The 22,841-nt window shown below is 40.5% G+C and overlaps 1 protein-coding gene across 1 annotated transcript in view; it reads right to left on the bottom strand.

Moving 5' to 3' along the window:
- The window catches only part of SYT16 (synaptotagmin 16), a 240,832-nt gene that overhangs the window by 82,393 nt on the left and 135,598 nt on the right, over nt 1–22,841 (bottom strand). The window contains exons 8-9 of the mRNA XM_030213711.1: nt 21,089–21,353; nt 164–420 (exon numbers count right to left, since the gene is read on the bottom strand). Coding sequence (XP_030069571.1) covers nt 164–420; nt 21,089–21,353 — 522 coding nt within the window. The remainder of the gene's footprint in view (nt 1–163; nt 421–21,088; nt 21,354–22,841) is intronic.

Below are 22,841 nucleotides of genomic sequence, written 5' to 3'. Positions count from 1 at the left end.
CTCTAGATTGTGTTTTGTTTGGTTTCTCGATAAATTCTTCCTTATATGTGTTCAGAAATAGTGATGGCAGTCTATAATTTCTCAAGCTCTATTTAAGCATAATTCCTACTTATAGATAATAGAAAAAACAGTGTAAAAGTACCAAAGAACAACTCTAATTTACCTCAGGACTCCATGCTGATGAGCTGTCTGTCACATCATTCCCTTCATACCCCTGGTTACTAAATGCTGTTTCCATCTGCAGGCTTCCATCTGTGGCCTGTCGACTAAGGCTAGGTGCTGAGTCAGCCTCCCTTCCAGATATCTTCTGGCATCCAATGCTTCTCTCCTCAGATGGTGTTCTTGAATCGACAGATATGTGATCATCTTCAGGATACGATATGTTATCTTGGTAACTCAGTTGACTTAAACCATCTAGATCTAATCATGTCCAATAAGAAAGTTATTTCAGAAGGACTAGATTAATTTATTTTTACATAATGTAGGACCTTACTCATAAATGACTTTTTTCCCGTTCTGTAAACCTTTATTGAATAAGGGTCTTTGTTATTTTTAAGTGTAAGAATGAACTAGCTTCCGAAAGACAGTAGTGATGAATAAGAAATATAAGGTTTGCTATTTCGCAAGGATTCATTAGGGCATATTTTAGACCACTCATTTGCAAGCTGAGCAACATCCTTTTACAAATACCAAACATGTAGGGGGTAATTTTATAAACTTTTTGTGAGTAAACATTGCTTTACCTACAGAAAAGGGCTTTACTCCAGAGTTATGTGCATATAAAGCAGGTGCAGAGAATGTTCACATTTATTTTTGCCTGACCTGAGAGTAGGTATGTTTGGAGGAGGAGATTGGGTGGGGCATAGGCGGAATCACAAAGTATGCACATTTTTTACAACACAAACATTGGGCATACATTTATACACTTCTGAACAGGCATAAATGTATATAGGTGCATTAATCCACAATTTTTGCATGTTTGCAAGACTTTTTATAAAGACAAATGGGCATTTATATCTTTATAAATACCCTAAAATGGGCATCTACTTGGACCTGCTACCTAGGCAATCAGTTATAAAATTACATTCAGAATGCATTTTAATGTAGATTAGAAATGCATCAATTTAAAAAAGCAATTCATATAATCATTTTTAGAAGTGGCTACAATAGAAATGTACCTATTAGGGAAAAGTATAAAATGAAAACAAATTCTACATCATGCTTGAATTATAAATAACCAGTCTTTGCAAATAGCAATGTATCAGTTTGTACACAAATGTAGGGCCCTGTTTATTAAGGTGCGTTAGCGTTTTTAACACACCTATAATTAATGCGTGTGCTAACCGTGTAGGCACCTATAGGGATATTGTAGGCGTGTACATGGTTAACACACATTAAAAATGCTACTATGCCTATAACATAGCTTAGTAAACAGGGCCTGTAATTAGAAACTTATTTATTATTTATTTGGTGTATAGTAAGAATAAATGAAACATAAGCAATACACAATTACAGCATTAAAAATATTCAAATAACAATACAAAGTATAGCATAGTATACTACTTATAACGTCAACACAATATGAATTAAAACATTTTAATAGACAGTGTAGGGTATAAGCAAAGATGGAACATAAGAGAGTGAGAGGAATTAGAAAATAAGGGAATTAATTTAAAGAAAGTTGCACATGAGGTCAGAGAAGTGATTAAATATTTTCAGCTAGGGTTGGAGTGGATAAACATGATCTGCTGCAGTATATGCAACCCGTGTCATTCCTTGTGTGTGTGTGTGTGTGTGTGTGTGTGTGTGCGCGTGTGACCTGCTTCCTGAAGTAGAGGTAGTCTTGTGTTAAGTGAAGCCTTTCAGGGAGTTTATTCCAAAGTGTGGGGCTACTCTGGACAAAGCTCACTTGCGGGTATCACATCATGTAATGTCTTTTGGAGAGGGTGTGGTTAGCGATACCACAGATTTTCAAGAATGCACATTATTATTGGCAACTGCTGAGCAAGATGTAAACACGACCAACAAACATAGTTTGAAATGACTATATGCAAATTCCAGAAGCCTAAGAAATAAGATGGGAGAGTTAGAAAATATTGCACTCAATGAAAAAAAGATATAATAGGCATCTCTGAGACCTGGTGGAAGAAGGATAACCAGTGGGACACTGTCGTACCAGGATACAAATTATATCACAGTTATAGGGTAGATCGATTTGGTGGAGGGGTAGCATCATATGTTAAGAAGAGCCTTGAATCGAATAGACTAAAAATTCTGCAGGACACGAAACACATCTTGGAATCCCTATGGATTGAAAATCCATGTGTAAAGGGGAAAAGGATAATGGTAGGAGTGTACTATCGTCCACCTGGTCAGGGTGGACAGACAGATGTAGAAATATTTTCAGAAATTAGGGAGGCTAACAAACTGGGGAACACAATAATAATGAATGATTTCAATTACCCTGATATTAACTGGGTAAATGTAACATCAGGGCTTGCTGGAGAGGTAAAATTCCTTGATGAAATCAAGGACTGCTTTATGGAGCAGCTGTTTCAGGAGCCAACAAGCGGAGGAACAATTCTAGACCTAATCCTTATTGGAGCGCATGATCTGGTGATGCAGGAGATAATGATGCTGGGGCCACTTGATAACAGCAATCATAACATGATCAGATTTGATATAAGCTCTAGAGTAAGTACACACAGGAAATCTAATACATTAACATTTAACTTTCAAAAAGGAGACTATGATAAAATGAAAAGAATGGTGGAAAAAAACATAGAGGAGCAGTTGCAAAGGTTAAAACTTTAATCAGGAGTGGATGCTGTTCAAAAATACCATCCTGGAAGCCCAGACCAAGTATATTCCATGTATTAAAAAAGGAGTAAGGAAGACCAGCCGCATGGTTAAAAAGTGAGGGGGGCCTTTTACTAAGACACGTAGGTGCCTACGAGCATACAACGTGTGTCAAATTGGAACTACTGCCTGGCTAACGCATGCCCCAGATGATAATTGCATTTTTGATGCCTGTCCAAAACACACGGTAGAAATTTTCTACCATGTGGCGCTTACCCGGCGGTAATCAGCAGCGTACGCGCACTGATGATTACCGCCCGGTTAACGCATGAGACCTTACCACTAAGTCAATGGGTGGCAGTAAGGTCTCAGGCTGAAAATGGATGTGCGCTGGTTTTAACTTTGCCACACGTCCATTTTCAGCCACAAAAAAAGGTCTTTTTTGCAGGCACACTGAAAAATGGACCTGTGCACATCCAAAACACGTGCCTACACCAGTGCAGGTCATTTTTCGGTGTACCTTAGTAAAAGGGCACCGAGGTGAAGAAGCTATTAGAGCTAAAGAAAATCCTTCAGAATATGGACGAAGGATCCAACTGAAAATAATAGGAAACAGCATAAGGAATGGCAAGTCAAATGCAAAGCGCTGATAAGGAAGGCAAATAGAGAGTTTGAAAGAAGATTGTGATGGAGACAAAAACACATAGTAAAAACTTCTTTAAATGTATTAAAAGCAAGAAACCAGAAAGGGAATCAGTTGGACTGCTGGATGACTGAGGGTAAAGGGGGCACTCAGGGAACAAGGCCATAGTGGAGAGATTAAATTCATTTTTTGCTTTGGTCTTCATCGAGGAAAATGTGGGAGAGATACTGATGCCAGAAATGGTATTCAATGCTAACGAGTCAGAGAACTGAATCAAATCTCTATAAACGTGGAAGATGTAATGGTGCAATTTGACAAATTGAAGAATAGCAAATTGCCTGGACCGGATGGTATACATATCAGAGTATTGATAGAACTGAAAAATGAACCTGCAGAACTATTGTTAGTAATATAATTTATCTTTAAAATCAAACATAATACCGGAAGATTGGAGGGTGGCCAATGTAATGCCGATTTTTAAAAAGGGTTCCAGATGTAATCTAGGAAATTACAGACCGGTGAGCCTGACATTGGTGCAAAATGGTAGAGACTATCATAAAGAACAAAATTACACAGCATATATATAAGCATGGATCAATAAATGTATTTATTTATAAACTAATAGCCCGCTTAAACCTAAGCAGCTAACAGCAAAACTATATAATCATAAAACACACCTACAAATTAGAATTACTTCAAAACCCCAAACTACTCCCCCACCCCCACACCCAAGGATAATAAACAATAGCTGCTGAACTCTGACTACATCATATTAAAAGCCTGAACAAAAAAATGGGCTTTCAAAAGCTTCATAAAGTGTCATGCATTCATACAGAAATTCAAATAGCCAGGCAAAGTTTTACACAGTACTGGGCCTGCCATAGAAAAGGTTGCCAGCTTCATAAAAGCATAATGGGTAGTCAGTAACAAATCATTTGCCAATTTTTTCATAGAGTCAGATTTCAAACCCCTAGCAGAAACAAACAATTTAATCACAGAATAAAAATACAATGGAACCTTCCCCATAAACAGTCTGGTCTGGTGAAGCAAGTATAAAAATTTAAACTGAATCCTATATTAATGAGACAAAGCCAACATGGATTTAGTGAAGGGAAAGCTTGCCTCACCAATCTATTAAATTTCTTTGAAGGGGTGAACAAACATAAGGATAAAGGTGAGCCTGTTCATACTGTTTATCTGGATTTTGAAAAGGCATTTGACAAAGTATCTAATTAAAGACTCCAGAGGAAAGACTCCAAAACACAACTCATGGACTTCATCTCGAACTCCTGTATATCTGCCTCAAACATCCTTATATTAGGAGACATCAACCTACACCTAGAAGATGATACCTCACCAAGCACAATCTGAATGCAAAGAATTCTTAAAACTCTGGAATCTGCAAGCACCCAACACGCAACCAACACACAAAAAAGGATACACAATAGATATCATAACAAACAAATTTGAACCGGACTCAACTTTCATAATCACTGACACAAGATGGACACCCACATTATGGTCAGACCCACCATAAAGCAAATGTCTCTCTCTGCTGGTGAAAAACACATAAACACAATCAATAAACATGAACGAAAAAATACACAACAAGAGGAAATATAGACCCCACAACATTCTGGCAACAGATCTACCAGAACGAATGGTCAACAACTGCTGACACCATCCAATTCCTCCAAGAATGGGACGATTTATGTATAACAACACTAGACAAAATCGCCCCAATCCAAACCAGAACATCACACAGAAAAAAATCAAACCCATGGTTCACCGAAGAGCTGAAAAAACTTAAAACACAAGTCAGGAAACTAGAACGCGCATGGAACAAAAAGAGAAACGAACAAACACTAAACGCCTGGAAATTACTTCGGAGAAAAATAAATATACCATAAAACAGACTAAAAGACTACACTACAAAACAATAATAGGACCAAACTACAAAGACACACATAAACTCTTCTACCTTGTGAACAAACTGTTAGACACCACACCAGTCACAAACAACGGCAAAGATATACCAGATGTTGACAACCTTGCGAAATACTTCAAGGAAAAAATTATACAATTACGACTCAAAATACCTGCTAGCCCACTGAATACGCCACACTTCTAGATTGTCTAGATCCAGAAGAGGAACATACCCAGCAGACAGAGCCTGGACCGAATTCGAACTACTATCAGAAGACCTCATCTCTGAAACACTTAAAAGATTTGCCAAATCCCACTGCAAGCTAGACATATGCCCAAATAACCTCATGAAATCTGCTCCTCAACAATTCATAATAGACCTAACGAACCACGTAAACTTCATGCTACAAAACGGACTTTTCCCAAAAGAAAAAGGAAAAATCTTACTCACCCCAATTCCAAAAGATACAAAGAAAAGCACGAGCGAAATAACCAATTACAGGCCAGTAGCATCCATACCACTAATAACCAAAGTAACCGAAGGAATGGTAACTAAACAACTCACAAACTATCTAAACAAACATTCAATACTGCATGATGCCCAATCAGGATTCCGGTCGAATCATAGCACAGAAACAGTACTAGTCAGCCTCATGACTAAATTTAAACAAATAATTGCAACTGGCAACAATATACTCCTCCTACAATTCGACATGTCAAGTGCCTTCGATATAGTGGACCACGGAATCCTATTGCATATACTTGCGTATTTTGGCATCGGAGGAAATGTCCTGAACTGGTTCAAGGGATTCCTAACACAGCGTTCATATCAAGTTACATCAAATTCAACCATGTCTAATGCATGGACACCTGAATGTGGAGTACCACAAGGATCACCCCTCTCACCAACCATCTTCAACCTAATGATGATCCCTTTGGCAAAACTCCTATCAAACCATAACCTCAACCCATATATACGCCGATGATGTGACAATATACATCCCTTTCAAACAAGACATCAAAGAAATCTTTAATGAAATCAATCAAAGTCTACACATCATGAACACATGGGCAGATGCATTTCGTTTGAAATTAAATGCAGAAAAAACTCAATGCCTGATACTCACCTCCCAATACAAAACGAATGAATTTACCGCTATAAACACACCAAAACTAAACCTTCCAATCTCAGAAACGCTAAAAATCCTTGGAGTCACTATCGACCGCCACCTAACACTCAAAACTCATGCACAACACAACCAAAAAGATGTTCTACTGCATGTGGAAACTGAAAAGAATAAGACCATTCTTCCCAAGATCCGTCTTTCGCAGCCTAGTGCAATCCCTCTACAGCCATCTGGATTACTGCAACTCATTATACGCAGGTTGCAAAGAGCAAATACTGAGGAAACTTTAAACAGCCCAGAATACAGCAGCCAGACTCATCTTCGGAAAACCAAAATATGAAAGTGCAAAACCCCTAAGAGAGAAGCTACACTGGCTTCCACTCAAGGAACGCATTACTTTTAAAGTATGCACATTAGTCCACAAAATCATTCACGGCAAAGCCCCAGCCTACATGTCTGAGTTAATAGACTTACCACCCAGAAACGCTAAAAGATCATCCCGAACTTTCCTCAACCTCCACTTCCCTAATTGCAAGGGCTTGAAATACAAGACGCTACACGCGTCAACCTTTTCTCACACGAGCACGCAGTTCTGGAATACACTGCCGCACAACCTGAGAACGATCTACGAGCAAGCCTCCTTCCGCAAATTATTGAAGACCCATCTTTTTGAAAAAAACCTACGGAAAGAACCAAAACACATAAAATCCACACCCAATGTCCATTAATGCATCAACATCCACTCCCGAACTCTCATCCCCCGTAACCTCACCTCACTCATTCCTTGACTCACAGAACTATTTCTACCATATGTCTTCTTATCTTAATACTGCCCTGTTAGCTTCCCTTTGTCTCCTTCCTATGTTTCAAAGTTTTGTTCCATTGCTATATTCCTTAACGACACTTTGATTGTCTCGCATAACTCTTCACAATGTAATCCATAACCAAGTTGTAACGAATTGTATTTCCACCATTCATCTTATATTGTAAGCCACACTGAGCCCGCCAAGAGGTGGGAAAATGTGGGATACAAATGCAATAAAATAAAATAAATTGGGAAGTCATGGGATAGGATGTAGTATTTTATTGTAGATTAAAAACTGGTTAAAAGATAGAAAACAGAGAGTGGGGTTAAATGGTCAGTATTCTCAATAAAGAAGGGTAGATGGTGGGGTTTTGCAGGGTCTGTGCTGGGACCGCTGCTTTTTAACATATTTATAAATGCTCTAGAGATGGAATAACTAGTGAGGTAATTAAGGGGCCCTTTTACTAAGCTATGTAAGCGTCTACACACACCCAACGTACGCCAAAATGGAGTTACCGCCCGACTACAGTGTGGCTCTTGCGGTAATTTCATTTTTGGTGCGCGTCCACTACGTGCATCTGAAAAATATTTTTTTTTTTGGGCGTGCGTAATGGACGAGCACCAAGTGCAATTTGGCACGTGTAGGTCATTACCGCCCACTTACCACATGAGTCTTTACTGCTAGGTCAATGGCTGGCGGTAAGGTCTTAGACCTAAATGGACGCGCGGCAATTTTGATTTTGCCAAAAGTCCATTTTTGGCAAAAAAAGACCTTTTTTACAGGCACACTAAAAATGGATCGGCGTGCACCCAAAACCGGCGCCTACACTACCGCAAACCATTTTCAACGCACCTTTGTGAAAGAACCCCTAAATTTGCTGACGACACAAAGTTATTCAAAGTTGTTAACTTGCAAGAGGATTGTGAAAAATTGCAAGAGGACCTTACAAAACTGGAGGACTGGGCGCCCAAATGGCAGATGACCTTTAATGTGAGCAAGTAAAGTGATGCATGTGGAAAAGAGGAACACGAACTATAGCTACTTGATGGTAAATTGCACATTAGAAGTCACCGACTAGGAAAGGATCTAGGTGTAATTTATTATTTATTTATTTATTTATTTTATCATTTATACCCCACATTTTCCCACCACTGGCAGGCTCAATGTGGCTTACAATATTTAAGAATTGCGTTCAAAGTATGCACCCTGGTCCACAAAATCGTTCACGGGGAAGCCCCGACCTATATGTCAGACCTTATAGACTTGCCCATTAGGAATGCAAAAAGATCATCACGCTCATTCTTTAATCTCCATTATCCTAACTGTAACAGGCTAAAATATAAATCCAGGGACGGGTGCCAACCTCTCTCTCCGAGTCAGAAAGTGAAGGCAGCCCAGCAGTGCTAACTGAGGCAGACACCTCTGCTGAAGTTGCTTAAAATAATATAACCAGTGCTATATATGTCTTTGGTGTGGGAACAACTTCTCATTCGGGGTGAGCTTGAAGTGAACAACATTCAAATTAAAGAGAACAGGTTTGGAGGGAGGTGTGCAAGTAAGACTGGGAAGAAATAAAAAATCAATAGTGTAATTGTTTGTTAAAATCTGTAAGTGGTTCAAAGATTTTGTTTTTTTTCTCTGAGCATGTACACTGAGAAGAGGGCATGACTGCAATGATGTGTGCATAATTATCTTATCAGGTAACCTGAGATATCTACAGCTAAAAGCCATTTCATTGGCTGATGGTTCAAACAGTAGGTTCAAAGAGGAAGTTTAGCTGTGAAGAGCTGGTAAGTGAAAATCTGATTGCTTTTTTGTGTGTAATTACTAAATGTTTTGTGTGTAATTACTAAATGTTTATTTATATATCTCCACCATTCATGATGTATTGTAAGCCACATTGAGCCTGAAAACACTCAAACCCTCTGCTCAGTGTGCAGTGGCATCGAAGAAAGCAAACAGAATGTTAGGTATTAATAGTAAAGGGATGGAAAGCAAAAATGAGGATGTTATAATGCCTCCATGGTGTGACTGCACCTTGAATACTGTGTGCAGTTCTGGTCACCGTATCTGAAAAAAGATATAGTGGAATTAGAAAAGGTACAGAGAAGGGCAACGAAAATGATAAAGGGGATGGGCCAAATTCCCTATGAGGAAAGGCTAAAGCGGCTAGGGCTCTTCAGCTTGGAGGAAAGATGGCTGAGGGAGATATGATAGAGGTCTATAAAATAATGAGTGGAGTGAAATGGGTAGATATGAATCACTTGTTTACTCTTTCTGAAAATTCTAGGACTAGGGGGCAGGAAATGAAGCTACAAAGTAATAAATTTAAAACAAATCAGAGAAAATATTTCTTCACTCAACATGTAATTAAACTCTGGAATTCTTTGCCAGAGAATGTGGTAAAAGCAGTTAGCTTAGTGGGATTTAAAAAAGTTTGTATATCTTCTTAAAAGAAAAGTTCCGTATAGAGCTGTGTGGTTTTTCAATCAGTCAGCTTTGTATAACATTCCTTTTTCTTATTTAGTAGGGCAATTAGCTAGCTTGTGTCTTGGTTTTCTCACAGACTATAGACAGGCTTGCTTAACCCTAGTAATGGGCTATAAACTTTAAAAAGTGTTTGTTTGTTTGTTTGTTTGTTTGTTTGTTTGTGTCAAACAGGTTTTAAACATAACACAGGGACATTTTCAGTGGAGGACCACAAAGAGTGATAGGTAAAGAGGGCAAAGGGCAAATGATGAATATTTCAGAAAAATACCAAAACAGAATTATGTGAAGGTGACTTTAGAGGTCAGAGTTGAAGAATACCAGATAAGGAAGAGAGAAATATAAGGCATTAAGTGATTGGACAAATTAAGCTTCAGTATTCAGACTGGGTACCATTTGTACCAGGTCAGAATCTGACAACTTCTGAAGGGAAAACACATAAAGAAAGATTGATTTATTTTGCTTATACTGAAATTTGGACTGATATAAATAAGAATTTAATTTTCTGTAATACTGGGATAAAAGAATTGTTTATTGTAACCATTTATTTACTCTAATACATTTTAGCATTATTATAAAAAAGATAAACTGAACTCAAGTGTTTTCCCTTTGCCAGAAAGGCTTGCATTTTTCTAGTCTCTTCTGTTCAGCTCCCTTTAGAGGCAAGAAGGGAGTGCCCTATATATATATAAACAGTCCATAAGCTGTTATTAAGATAGACTCAGGAAAATTCACTGCTTATTTCTAGGATAAGCAGCATAAAATATATTGTATTGTTTTGGGATCTTGCCAGATACTTGTGACCTGGATTGTCCACTGTTGGAAACAGGAAACTGGGCTTGATGAACCTTGATCTGCCCCAGTATGGCAACTCTTATGTTCTTAGGGGCCCTTTTATTAAGCAGCAGCAAAACGTGGCCTGTGGTAGTGTAGGTGTGTGTATTGGGCACGCGTCAGGTCAGTTTTTACCATATCTACAAAAAGGGCTTTTTTTAATGGAACGAGAAAAGGGCCTGCAGTAAAAATGAAAAGACCGCGCTCCCAAGACCGGCCTGAGCCCTTAACGCCACCCATTGATCTAGCGGTAAAGGTTCACACGCTACACGAGCAGTGACTGGTCAGTGCGTTCCAAGTGTCAACTACCACCAGAACAGGCGCGCATAGGAGGAAATAAATAAATAATTCAGCCACGTGTTATGAGCATGCGCCAACAATGAAATTACCTCCCAGAGGGCGTGTTGGCCTGGTGGTAGTCTCATTTTGGCGCATGCTGCATGCATGTACAGTCTACTGCAACCTAGTAAAAGGGCCCCTTAGTGTCCTTGGTGCTGTATAGGATGACCCTGTTCTTCAAGTACTCTGGGACATTTCCCTTTGAGATCCTTGAAGATCAGACATAGAGTTTTAAATTTAGCCCTGTATTGTAATGGTAGCCAGTTTAAAATCAAACATGGTACCGGAAGATTGGAGAGTGGCCAATGTAATGCCATTTTTTTAAAGGGTGTGATATGTTCATGTTGTTTGCAACCTTCTATTAGTCTTGCTTCAGCGTTCTGAATCAAGTGGAGCTGGTGCAGACCCTTTGTAGTCAGACCAGTGTAGGGTGCATTACAGTAATCCAGTCTTGATGTTATCATGGCATGCACAGCTGGATAAGATTTGCCTTCTCAATGTAAGGAGAGAGGCAGTGCAGTTGTCGCAAATAGTAGAAGCAGTTCTTGAAGATTGCTTGGATTTGACGAATCAGAGTAAGTGTTGAATCTAACTGTATTCTAAGGTTTCTGACTTGTGATTTGAGGGGGTTTGCACTTCCCAAAAGAGATTTTGATGTCAGTTATATGTCCACTTGTTAGGGACCTAGAGAAGCTCAGTTTTACTTGGACTCAGGCTATGTTTGTTGTGTTTAGCCCATTCTTGATTTGATGTTAGACAGGTAATCAGTTTATTCAGAGCTGTAGGTAAGTCAGGTTCAATGGGTATGAGTAGCTGCACATCATCCACGTAGATGTAGAACTGAGTGGCCATCGACCAAATCAGCTCGGCTAGTGGCTTGAGGTAGATATTGAACAAAATAGGTGACAGTATCGATCCTTGTGGTACCCCACAGGTCAGTGCCCATGGTGGTGATGAGGTGCTGCCAAACATTATGGACTGTTGTCTATCTGAAAGATAGGATCTGAACCAAGCAAGTACTGTTCCATTGATACCTGTTTCTGCCAGTCGTGCTAGCATGATAGCATGATCCACAGTGTCAAAAGCTGCTGAGAAATCTAGCAGTACTAACACCGAGGCAAATCCCTGTCAAGGTTTCTGTGAAGATCATCTAGTAGGGATAAGAGGACTGTTTCTGTTCCATAACTGGGTCTGAAACCAGATTGTCATGGATCTAGCCAGTTTCTTTTCTTCTAGCCAGTCACTGAGCAGAACACAGACTGTATGTTCTATAAGTTTTCCTAGCAATGGGATTTGGATAGTGCCCAGTAACTTTCAAGTTTGCCCTTTTTAATGCTGTTGGTAGTTGCCCATTAGAAAGAGAGAAGTTCATGATTTTTGTGGCGCCTTCTATGAGGCCCATACTTGCCTGCTGCACTATCTTTGATGGGCAGGGGTCGAGGGAGCAGGTAGTTGGTCGAAGATCTGTTAGGAGTTTGTCAAGGCTCTCCTCTGTTATTGGGTTAAAAGTGTCCCATATGTCTGTTTCAGGAGGGGGCCAGTTTGTGTGCTCCTGGTTAGCTGGTTGGAGACTGGGTGGTACTGCCTGTAAATCCTGGTGGAGACTTTTAATTTTGTTGGCAAAGTATGCAGCAAAATCATTGCAGTTCAGTTTTGAGGCAGGTTGGTTCTGTTTTGGGGGGTGCAGTAGGCTGTTTACTATACGGAACAGCTGCTTGGTTGAATTTAGCAGCCTGTGCAATGCATTGAGAGAAATGTTGTTTTTTGATTGCTGTTAAGGCTTGGCGATACTTTGTCATGTGTTTCCTACAGTTTAGACTGTCTTCATCCAGGCAAGATTTATGCCATTTCCTTTCAGTTTCCATCTTTCACGTTTAGGGATCCGAAGGTGACTGTTTGTGAGTGCTACATGAGATCTTTTAGTGGTGCCATTTTCTCAAAGGTCTTGGCTAAGTGTGTATTCCAAATGTCAACCTGTTCTGACATTGTAGTTGTCTTTTCATCCACATGTGGATAGTTCAAGGCCTCTAGGAAATTCTCAGCGGTCAGCTTTTTTTGTCGCTGATCTCCTTCCAAACTCTGGGAGGTACCATTTGTTTCAGGTAGTCACTTAGGGAACTTGATTAGAAAATGGTCTGACCATGATAGGGGTATTATCTCAATACTGCTATTCCAGAATTCTGGGATGCCAACCCCTTTGTAGAATACCATGTCTAGTATGTGACCTTTTTCGTGGGTTGGAGAATTGATAATCTGTGTGAAACCTAGTGCTGCAATCGTGTCCAGGAAGGCAGCTGTGGTGTAGATTGAAATCTCCCATGATCACCATCCTCGGGTAATTCAGGGTCACGAGTAATCAGGACAGCTAATGTGTTGTTACGAGGTACTCGGTTACCATGAGCAGCAAGATTGGTTGCTCCTCTTCAAGCTGGATTAAAAGAGATTCTGATTCATTTAGTTGGGTAAAGGTGATTCTACACAGTTTGATTGTATCTCAAATCAGGACTGCTACCCCTCCACCCTGTCTTCCTGGTCTAGGTTGATGTTGGATGTTGAAACCTGTTGGACATAGTTCAACCAGTGGTAAACCCCTGTTTTCATCTAGTCAGGTTTCACTTATTCCTAAAATGTCAAGATGCTGTTTGTGGATGACATCATGGATCACTGAAGATTTCTTAGCAGCTGATCTGGCATTCATCAGTCCTATAGTTCCAAAGGGTGAAATGGGGTTGTTGGGGGTAGCTTTGGTATGGCAGTGAGGTGATCTTTTAAGCACTATTATGTAGATGTTTGACCTCTTGCACTTTTGCCTTCTCTTTGGTTGGTGGGGATTATCAATTAAAGGTATTACAGCAGTTTTTGGCCAAGAAACTGAGGACATCTTTTACTAAACCACGCTAGCAATTCTCAGCATGACAAATGCACCACAGGCCAATAATTTTGAATGGGCTGCGTCACATTTGTCACGCTGGAATCACTAGTGCAATCTAGTAAAAGAGGGCCCTGAATGTTTATATTTAAAACCATTTCAGCTGATGTCTTTTGATTGCAAATATGTGAACTTATACTTATGTACCCCAATAATAGATTTCAATAATGAATTTAAGGAGTAGGTCAGTCATCAATGCTCAATCAAGCAAAAAATTTTCTATTCCTGTTGTATCACCCGGAACTGTATTAGGCTAATCCCTTCACTTATTTATCTCCTTGTTTGATTTTTCTCTCTGTGTTATACCATTAGTTTTACTTTTTCCAGAGAACTATTGGGAACAATTTTGACCATTCAATCAACACAGCAGGCATTAAAACCATAAAAACTTATCGCATATGACATAAACCATGCAAAATATCAAGCTTTTTACTCATGCTGAGATAATTGATCATTTTTGTGGAATTCTCAAAACTTAGATAAAATCTTCCAAAAGCAAATAGGAAAGTGTCATGAGATGCTTGCAAACTCAGCAAGCTAATTAAATATTTTGTATATTCACCATAAGTTAATGTGAGAGAAAAAGAAATAGTCATTCACTGCACTGCTGCATTATTTATTTTAATTAGACTATTATTTGATGAATTCAACATACGCCTTTCTACATACAAATATAGGTACTTAAATAGTGAGATACTGTCAGCAAACACTTGCAGAGAAATAGCCTAGTGGTTTGCAATTCAGGCTGAAATCTAGGAAAGCCATGGTTCAAATCCCAATGACATCATTTGTGACCTTGGAAATGTTTTTCACTTTCCATTGTCTGAAGCAGAGAAATATCTACCATGTTCAAAAAGTGACTTGCCTTGAATTAGGAACAAAGAGGCAAATGATTAAACCTTTTCAAACACAAACATTTTAAATAAATATGTGAAATGTGTGTTGTATGTTTAAATCCCACACACATACATTTTACTTTAAAGAAAAATTTAATGATATATAAGGAAACATCAGCCTACTATCTTATTTTTAACCAAATAATCTTTCAGTGTTCTAACAGTAAGAAACACCCATCTAAAGAAATCTGTTGTGACATATAGAACAGGGGAGATGTTTTAATCATATAATACAGGCGTTGAAAAATGTTTGCTAAAACATTTTCAACCTAGTGTATTTGGTTTAACATCTCTGTAGCAAAGACAGTCCATACTTGAACCTTTAGGGGTAAATACAATACTAATTCTCAAGAAAATAAGAATAGCCATACTGAGTCAAACCAAAGATCCATCAAGCCCAGTATTCTGTTTCCAACAGTGGCCAATCCAGGTCACAAGTACCTAGCAGAAAAGAAACATTCATTTGCTTTAAAATTTATGCCAGAAAAACTATGCACACACATTTACCCCTTTTTGGGTGCATAATTTTTCTTAGGCAAAATATGTATATACCCTACCCTTGGGAGCACCTTTTCAAATTACAGAAAGTCAAATGCATATAGGTTGTACATGTGTAACTGTACATGCATGTTAGAATGGGAAATTTTACAAATGACAATTTCTACAGCTACAATACAGGTCTAAATTTAAAACTATGTCTGATCTTCAAGACCCTCAAAGGAAATGGCCCTGAGTACCTAAAGAATAAGATGATCCTCTACACACCACCAAGGACACTAAGGTCCTCTCAAGGATTATCACTAACCACACCTTCTCCAAAAGACATTAAACGATGTGACACCCACAAGCGAGCCTTCTCCGAAGTAGCCCCCATACTCTTGAATTCAGTGCCTGAATTCAAGACTACTCTAGACTATATCTTAACACAAGACTATCTCTACTTTAGGGAGCAGGTGAAAGCCTGGCTCTTCAACCAGGCCTTTAATGGAAGAAGTAACTAACTTGTTAGTCTCACCCACACACACGAGTGACACAGGCTGCATATACTGCATCAGGATATGTTTATCCACTTCTACCCTAGCTGAGATCATATTAAACAATCTCTGACCTCATGTGCAACTTTCTTTAAATTAATCCTTACTTTCTAACTCTTCTTTCTCTCTTACTTATCTATATGTTCCATCTTTGCTTTACCCTTCATTATCAATTAAAATGTTCTATTATGTGTGTTGACATTGTAAGTAGTATACTATGCCATACTTTTATTGCTATTTGAATATTTTTACTGCTGTAATTGCCTATTGCTTATGTTTGATCTATTCTTACTGTACACCACCTTGAGTGAATTCCTTCAAAAAAGGCGGTAAATAAATCCTAATAAATAAATGAATACATTGTTTTACTCATGGATTTGAAATTATCCTCCTAATGTGTAGTTTGCAATGGTGCCTGATCAATTGTGTAAAGGCCTCAGGCATCATTTCAAAAGCATATTATCATTTCAAAGGAGATAAAGAGTTTCTAAATTGTCATTTACTGTATTGTGTACAAGGTAGTCTGATGTGTATAGATAATTCTCCGAGGACAAGCAGGCTGCTTGTTCTCACATGTGGGTCGACGTCTACGTCGGCCCAGGAATCGGCATTTTGCAAGCAAAATAAAAACAAAGTTTTGCCAGAGTCTTCTGGCGTGCATGCAGCGCACACCATGCATGTGCGGATTGATTTCCCGCCCTTCGTGTGAGCATGTCCCATCAGTTTTCTCTGCGTTGAGGTGCAGTAGGATTTTTTTCTGCGCTCCTCTCGGGCCCAGGGAACAGTCTTCGCGAGTAATCACTATTTTCTCCTATTTTTTTCTTTCTTTCTTCTTTCTTTAAAAAAAAAAAAAAGAGCTCCCGTAGTGTATTTTTAGTTTTGTCCTTTTTAAAAGTTTCCTTTGTTTTTCGACCGGTCGGGTTATTCCCTCATTTTTTTTGTGCCCCTTTTCTTTAACAGGCACAATCGCGTCTTTTGATTTCGCCGGAGCCTTTTTTCCTTCCATGTCATTGAAGACAGCCAGCAGCTTCAAACATTGTACTCGGTGCAACTGGACCATCTCAGGTACCGATACCCATGCCTGGTGTATCCAGTGCCTTGGGCCCGACCATAGCCCAGCTGCTTGTAGTCTGTGTCGTCATATGAAGAAATGGACCCAAGCATCTCGAGAAGCCCAACGAGAGAAGCTTTTTGGGGCTCGGTCCAGTCCTTCCACATCGACATCGGTACCGAGGTCAGCAGCATCAGCGTCAACATCGAAAGAAGCATCGACGTCGGGAAGACAGGTAATGGCTGCTGAGAGACCAACTCGCGCTGGGAGCAGTGAGGCGTAGAGTGGGTCTCTACCTGCCTCGAGGCCTCCTGTTACGCAGGCCCCTGGGACTGACCTTCGTCGGACCCAGCCCCGAGGGGACGTGAGGATTCCACGTCCTCCTCATCGGTACCGAGGAGTCTCGATGACGGTTGTCGAGCGAAGGCGAATAAACACTGTCATCGTTCTCCTTCGACACACGGTACCGGGAGCTCCGGGGCGTCAAGAGAGTTGGCACCCGAGAAGCGTCAACGCCAAGAGGATCACTCCCCCTCGATACAGGAGATGCTGATGCATCGGTCTCCTAGCAGCCCGGTACCTGCTCCCAAGCCTCCATGGATTCTGACATCGCCTGTTCCACCGACCCCGCAGCCTTCTCCGATGGCAGCTCTCAACGAGTGCATCCGGGCCTTGTTTCCAGAACTTCTGGAGGGACTGCTATGACAGTCAGCTTCGGTGTCAGGGTGCTTGTACCTTCTGTACCGTCTGTTGCAGCGGTGTCTGGCCCTTTTCCTGCGGTGAGGTCCCCGACTGCGGTGCCGCCTGTGGCATCGGCATGAGCTGCCACCGAGGTCAAATCTCCTTTGACGTCGGTGGAGGGAGCTTCGCCGCAGTCGGACCGGGCGTCAGCCTCTCAACATCGCCATAGAGGGCATCGTTCCTCAGCTTCGAGGCAGGTTCAGTGTCAAAGTACCTTGGCACAGGCATTATCTGACACTGAGCAGAAGTGTTCGTGAGAGTCAGAGGAAGATCCCAGGTACTTTTCTTCTGATAAGTCCTTTGGGATTTCTCTGATCCTTCCCCTCTGCCAGAGAGGAGACTGTCTCCACCAGAGAGTCTATCTTTTCCTCGTTTGTCCGGGAAATGGCTACGGCTATTCCCTTCCCTGTGGAGGTTGAGGATGAGCCCACGGCTGAGATGCTCGAGTTCCTGGATTATTCTTCTCCACCTAAAGAGTTCCTCTGCATAAGGTACTGAAGGAAGTCCTTATGTGAAACTGGTCGGCCCCTCTGTCTGGCCCTGTGGTCCTGAAGAAAACTGAATCCCAATATCGGATCCACGGTGAACGTAGATGATGAGGTCCCAGTTACGCCACAATTCCATGGTGGTGGACTCCACCCTCAAGAGAGCCAGGAGTACTAGAGACTGTGCTTCAGCACCCCCAGGCAGAGAAGCTAGAACTCTTGATTCTTTTGGGAGGAAGACGTATCAGGCCGCTATGCTCACTGCCAAAATCTAGTCATACCAGCTGTTCACGAGTGTGCACTTGCGGGACTCGATACGGCAACATTTGAGCTTGGTTGATGCACTCCATACAGAGCTGGCCAAGCCTTTTCGCCAGGTGGTCAGGCAGCAGAAGGCGTGTCGAGAGTTTCTGGCTAGGGGTACATTTGACTCTTTTGATGTAGCATCCAGGATCGCTGCTCAGGGTATAATGATGCGTAGACTCTCATGGCTGTGCGTCTCTGACCTGGATCATTCTGTCCAGCAGCGAATGGCGGAGGTTCCTTGCCAGGGGGGACAACATTTTTGGTGAAAAAGTAGAGGATCTTGTTGATCAGATCAAGAAGCATAATGATGTTATGGATTCTCTCTCCCACCGGGCGCCTTTTGCTACTGCCTCCTCATCTAGGAGGTATTTTGGGGGGGGGAAGAGGAGTGCTCCCTATTCCTATTCTAGACTTAGGTACACTCCTGCTTCTCGGCAGCCTACCCAGGTTCAACCCCAGTGCACTCGTTCTCATCGACAGCATGCGTCTAAGGCCCATACTGCTCCCCAGCAAAAGAAAGGGACGGGCTTTTGACTGGCTCCAGTTAAGCATAGCCTCAATAAAAGTATCCGTACTGGATGACTTGCCGGTTGGAGGGAGATTGATATTTTTTCACCAAAGGTGGCCTCTTACAACCTCCGACCGGTGAGTTCTTCAATTAGTCCGGTTAGGATACACCCTCAATCTGGAATCCAAACCTCCAAATTGCCCACCAGGAGCTCATTCATACAGTTCCCAGCACAAACAGGTACTCCTGCAAACTCCAAACTCCTCCTGCAAAGTAAAGTAAATTCTGACTATTTAAATTCCAAACTTCTCAACTTTCTGGCTATAGGTAAGATACCTGATATTCTCTTTAATTTAATGCTTATTGCTTAATTAATTTGCCCTGTGAACCCTCTTTCTTTCTTTCTTCTTTCTTTCTTCTTTTCTTTCTTTCTTTCTTTCTTCTTTCTTTCTTTCTTTCTTCTTTCTTTCCTGCCAAGCTCTGATAGAGAGGATAGGCTGTTCAAACTGCATTGCATTGTGGCTATAAAGTTGCATTTTACATTGCTGAAACTGCTATAATTATTGGGAATATTTAGATTTATTTACAAAAGGAAAGTTATATTCTAGGGCAATTTGAAAGTTAAATCAATTGAAAATTCTTTGATCAGACTGTACCATTTCTGGTCCCATCTAGAGAATTTCCTTGATACAGCATTTAGGTGACACACTGGGACTTACCAGTGTCATGGGATCTCAATGTCGTTCTCACCCAGCTGATGAAAGCTCCTTTTGAGCCACTGAATTCCTGCCATCTGAAGTACTTGATCTGGAAGGTCATTTTCTTGGTGGCTGTTACTTTAGCTTGTAGGGTCAGTGAGCTTCAGGCCTTAGTAGTGCATGCACCTTATATTAAGTTTCATCACAACAGAGTAGTCCTTCGCACTCACCCTAAGTTCCTGCCAAAGGTGGTATTTCCATCTGAACCAGTCAATTATCTTGCCAACATTTTTTCCCCATCCTCATACCCATCCTGGCGAATGCAGTTTGCTTACCTTGGACTGCAAGAGAGCATTGGCCTTTTACGTGGAGCAGACAAAGCCCTTCAGACAGTCCGTCCAGTTGTTTGTTTCTTTCGACCCCAACAGGAGGGGAGTCACCATCAGAAAACGCACAATCTCCAATTGGCTAGCAGATTGCAATTCCTTCACTTACGCACAAGCTGGACTGACTTTGGAGGGCCATGTCGTGGCTCACAATGTTAGAGCCATGGCTGCGTCAGTGGCTCACTTAAAGTCAGCCTCCATTGAGGAGATCTGCAAGGCTGCAGCGTGGTCATCAGTCCACACATTCACATCTCACTACTGCCTTCAGCAGGATACGAGACGCGACCGTCGGTCTGGGCAGTCGGTACTGCAGAATCTGTTCGGGGTTTAGAATCCAACTCCACCCCCCTAGACCCATTTTTGTTCTGTTCCAGGCTGCACTCTCAGTTAATTGTTTATGGTTTCAGGTCAATCTATGTTATGTCCTCGCCGTTGCGAGGCCCAATTGGCCAATGTTCATTGTTTTGCGTGAGCCTGGTTGCTAGGGATACCCCATATGTGAGAACAAGCAGCCTGTTTGTCCTCGGAGAAAGCGAGGATACTTACCTGTAGCAGGTATTCTCCGAGGACAGCAGGCTGATTGTTCTCACAAACCCACCCTCCTCCCCTTTGGAATTGTTATTTATTTCTTTATATGCCTTTTGATTTAACTGACGGGACGTGCTCACGCGATGGGCGGGAAATCAGTCTATGCATGTGTGCTGCACGCTCGCCAGAAGACTTTGGCAAAACTTTGTTTATATTTTGCTTGCAAAATGCCAATTCCTGGGCCGACGCGGACGTCGACCCACATGTGAGAACAATCAACCTGCTGTCCTCGGAGAATACCTGCTACAGGTAAGTATCCTCGCTCTATCATACATTTATCCATTTTAATCTTTTCCAAATGTGTTTTTGAGAAATGCAGTTCAACAAATATTAGTTCATTAGAACATAGCATGGATTTTAGTCAGATTAAATAAGCAGCTAAAGCTATTGAAATAAAGAATAATAAAATAAAGTCTGAGTGGAACCATTTCCTGCAAACAGGACATGTTAGCATGCTGTAGATCCTAATTCCAAGTTAAATATAAATATTTTAACATGGAAATACCTTCACATTCAGATGCCTCTGTACTGTACTCTTCATGGTTTGACAGCAAGCGATTGAATTTTTTCTTATGCTCTAAACCAGCTTGTGTTGCTTTGTCTGAAATTGCTGACCGAAAACTCTGAGAGCGTGATACGGAGATCTCAAACTGTTTAATTACTTCCTCATCACTGTCTGAAGATGTTGTTAGCTCCTCATCCTCCCCATAACTGTTCACTAAGAGAAAACATAACACAAGCTCTTGACAATTGTTCCACCCTATATGATACTATAAGCAATGGAAGGGCCAGAGAAAATCATATCTATTTCTGTTCAGTTCAAAACATGGACTTATACTTGAGACTAACTTAATAGTTTGTAGTCAACCTGTTTAGGCTTCTTTATTTTTTGCCTGAGTGGACAGATTATCTGCTGACCTGTATTTTTACCATCTTGGGAGTTATAAACCTTCTCCTCACTTGTGAACAGTAGAAAAAAAGCCTTTATTTAACAGCAATCCATTATTTATCTCCAACCTGCCTAAAGTTAATAATCTATAAACATGCATATATTTCAAAACTGTGAAAGCTCACAGTAAAGTTCACAGGGCATAATGACTGACACCATAAACAAAAACTAAGCTAACATACTCTAACTCCTCATATCCATATCCTCAGTTCTACAAAAAGGAAGATGACATTCTAATTTATTTTACTTGCCTTTCCAAGGAGAATGTTCAAGGCAAGTAACAAAATAAAACAATCACAGAAGTTATTCATTCATACAACACCAACACACCATTAATGATCAATATTTATAGTGTACCTGGATAGAACTCTAAACTTTGCTTTGAATGCATTACATCTAGTAGTATAGCTAACAATTTGCAGCAATATTATCAGATTCCACAGGTCTATGCAAATTGTCTTTATATATTCTGTTTATATATTATCTTGACTGATAATATTTAAACAGAAAAAAGGAGGAAGGCAGAATGATTGTCAGTGTCTATAATAATTGGGTAAATTGAGTCCTGAGGATGGGAGGATTGACTTACCCATGACCATATAAACAGCTAAAAGTGTTATAGGGGCTCTTTTACTAAGCTGCACTATTGTGCTTAGCACGCCCTTATGCGGGTATTTCCCATGCACTAAACCTATTTCTTGCTGTGCCGTGAAAAAGTCTTTTTTGTATTTGTTTCATTTATGGTCATGTGCTAATGTTACCATTACTGCAAACTCCTGAGTTAACCAGTTAGTGCACACTAATCTGCATGTGCTAACTGGTTACTGCTTCCACATTCACTCTCCATCCACTCTTCTCTCCTAACATGCCTCCTCAAAAAAATTACAAAAAATAAATGCACCCAGAGAAAGAGTAGTGTAGCCAGCAAAGCTCTTCCAAAAGACAACAGGAGGACGACTGAATAAGAAGTCAAACTTTATTCTTGAAGAGACCTGACACGGCACCGTGTTTCAGCAAAACGCCTGCCTCAAGGTCTAAAACCATACAGTAATAATAGAAATATGAGCAAACATTTACAGCATACAAGATTTAAGAAACCAATAAAACAATAGTTACAAAACTCAATGAAGGTAATTAAAATGACATATATGCAAATGGTTAAAAGAACACAAACATATATCGAATCTGAACTGTAGCTACTTAAAAGACCAGAAGAAAATAAAGGAAAGGATAAACAGAACTAATAAAATAAAATGTACATATTTTGTGATAAAATAATCAAAACGGACAAAAAGGCAGAAAATGCACC

This window comes from Microcaecilia unicolor, chromosome 9 (assembly GCF_901765095.1).
Source record: "Microcaecilia unicolor chromosome 9, aMicUni1.1, whole genome shotgun sequence".
NCBI lineage: Eukaryota > Metazoa > Chordata > Amphibia > Gymnophiona > Siphonopidae > Microcaecilia > Microcaecilia unicolor.
The sequence above is the reverse complement of the archived record's forward strand: the minus strand, read 5'-3'. Positions and strand labels throughout refer to the sequence as shown.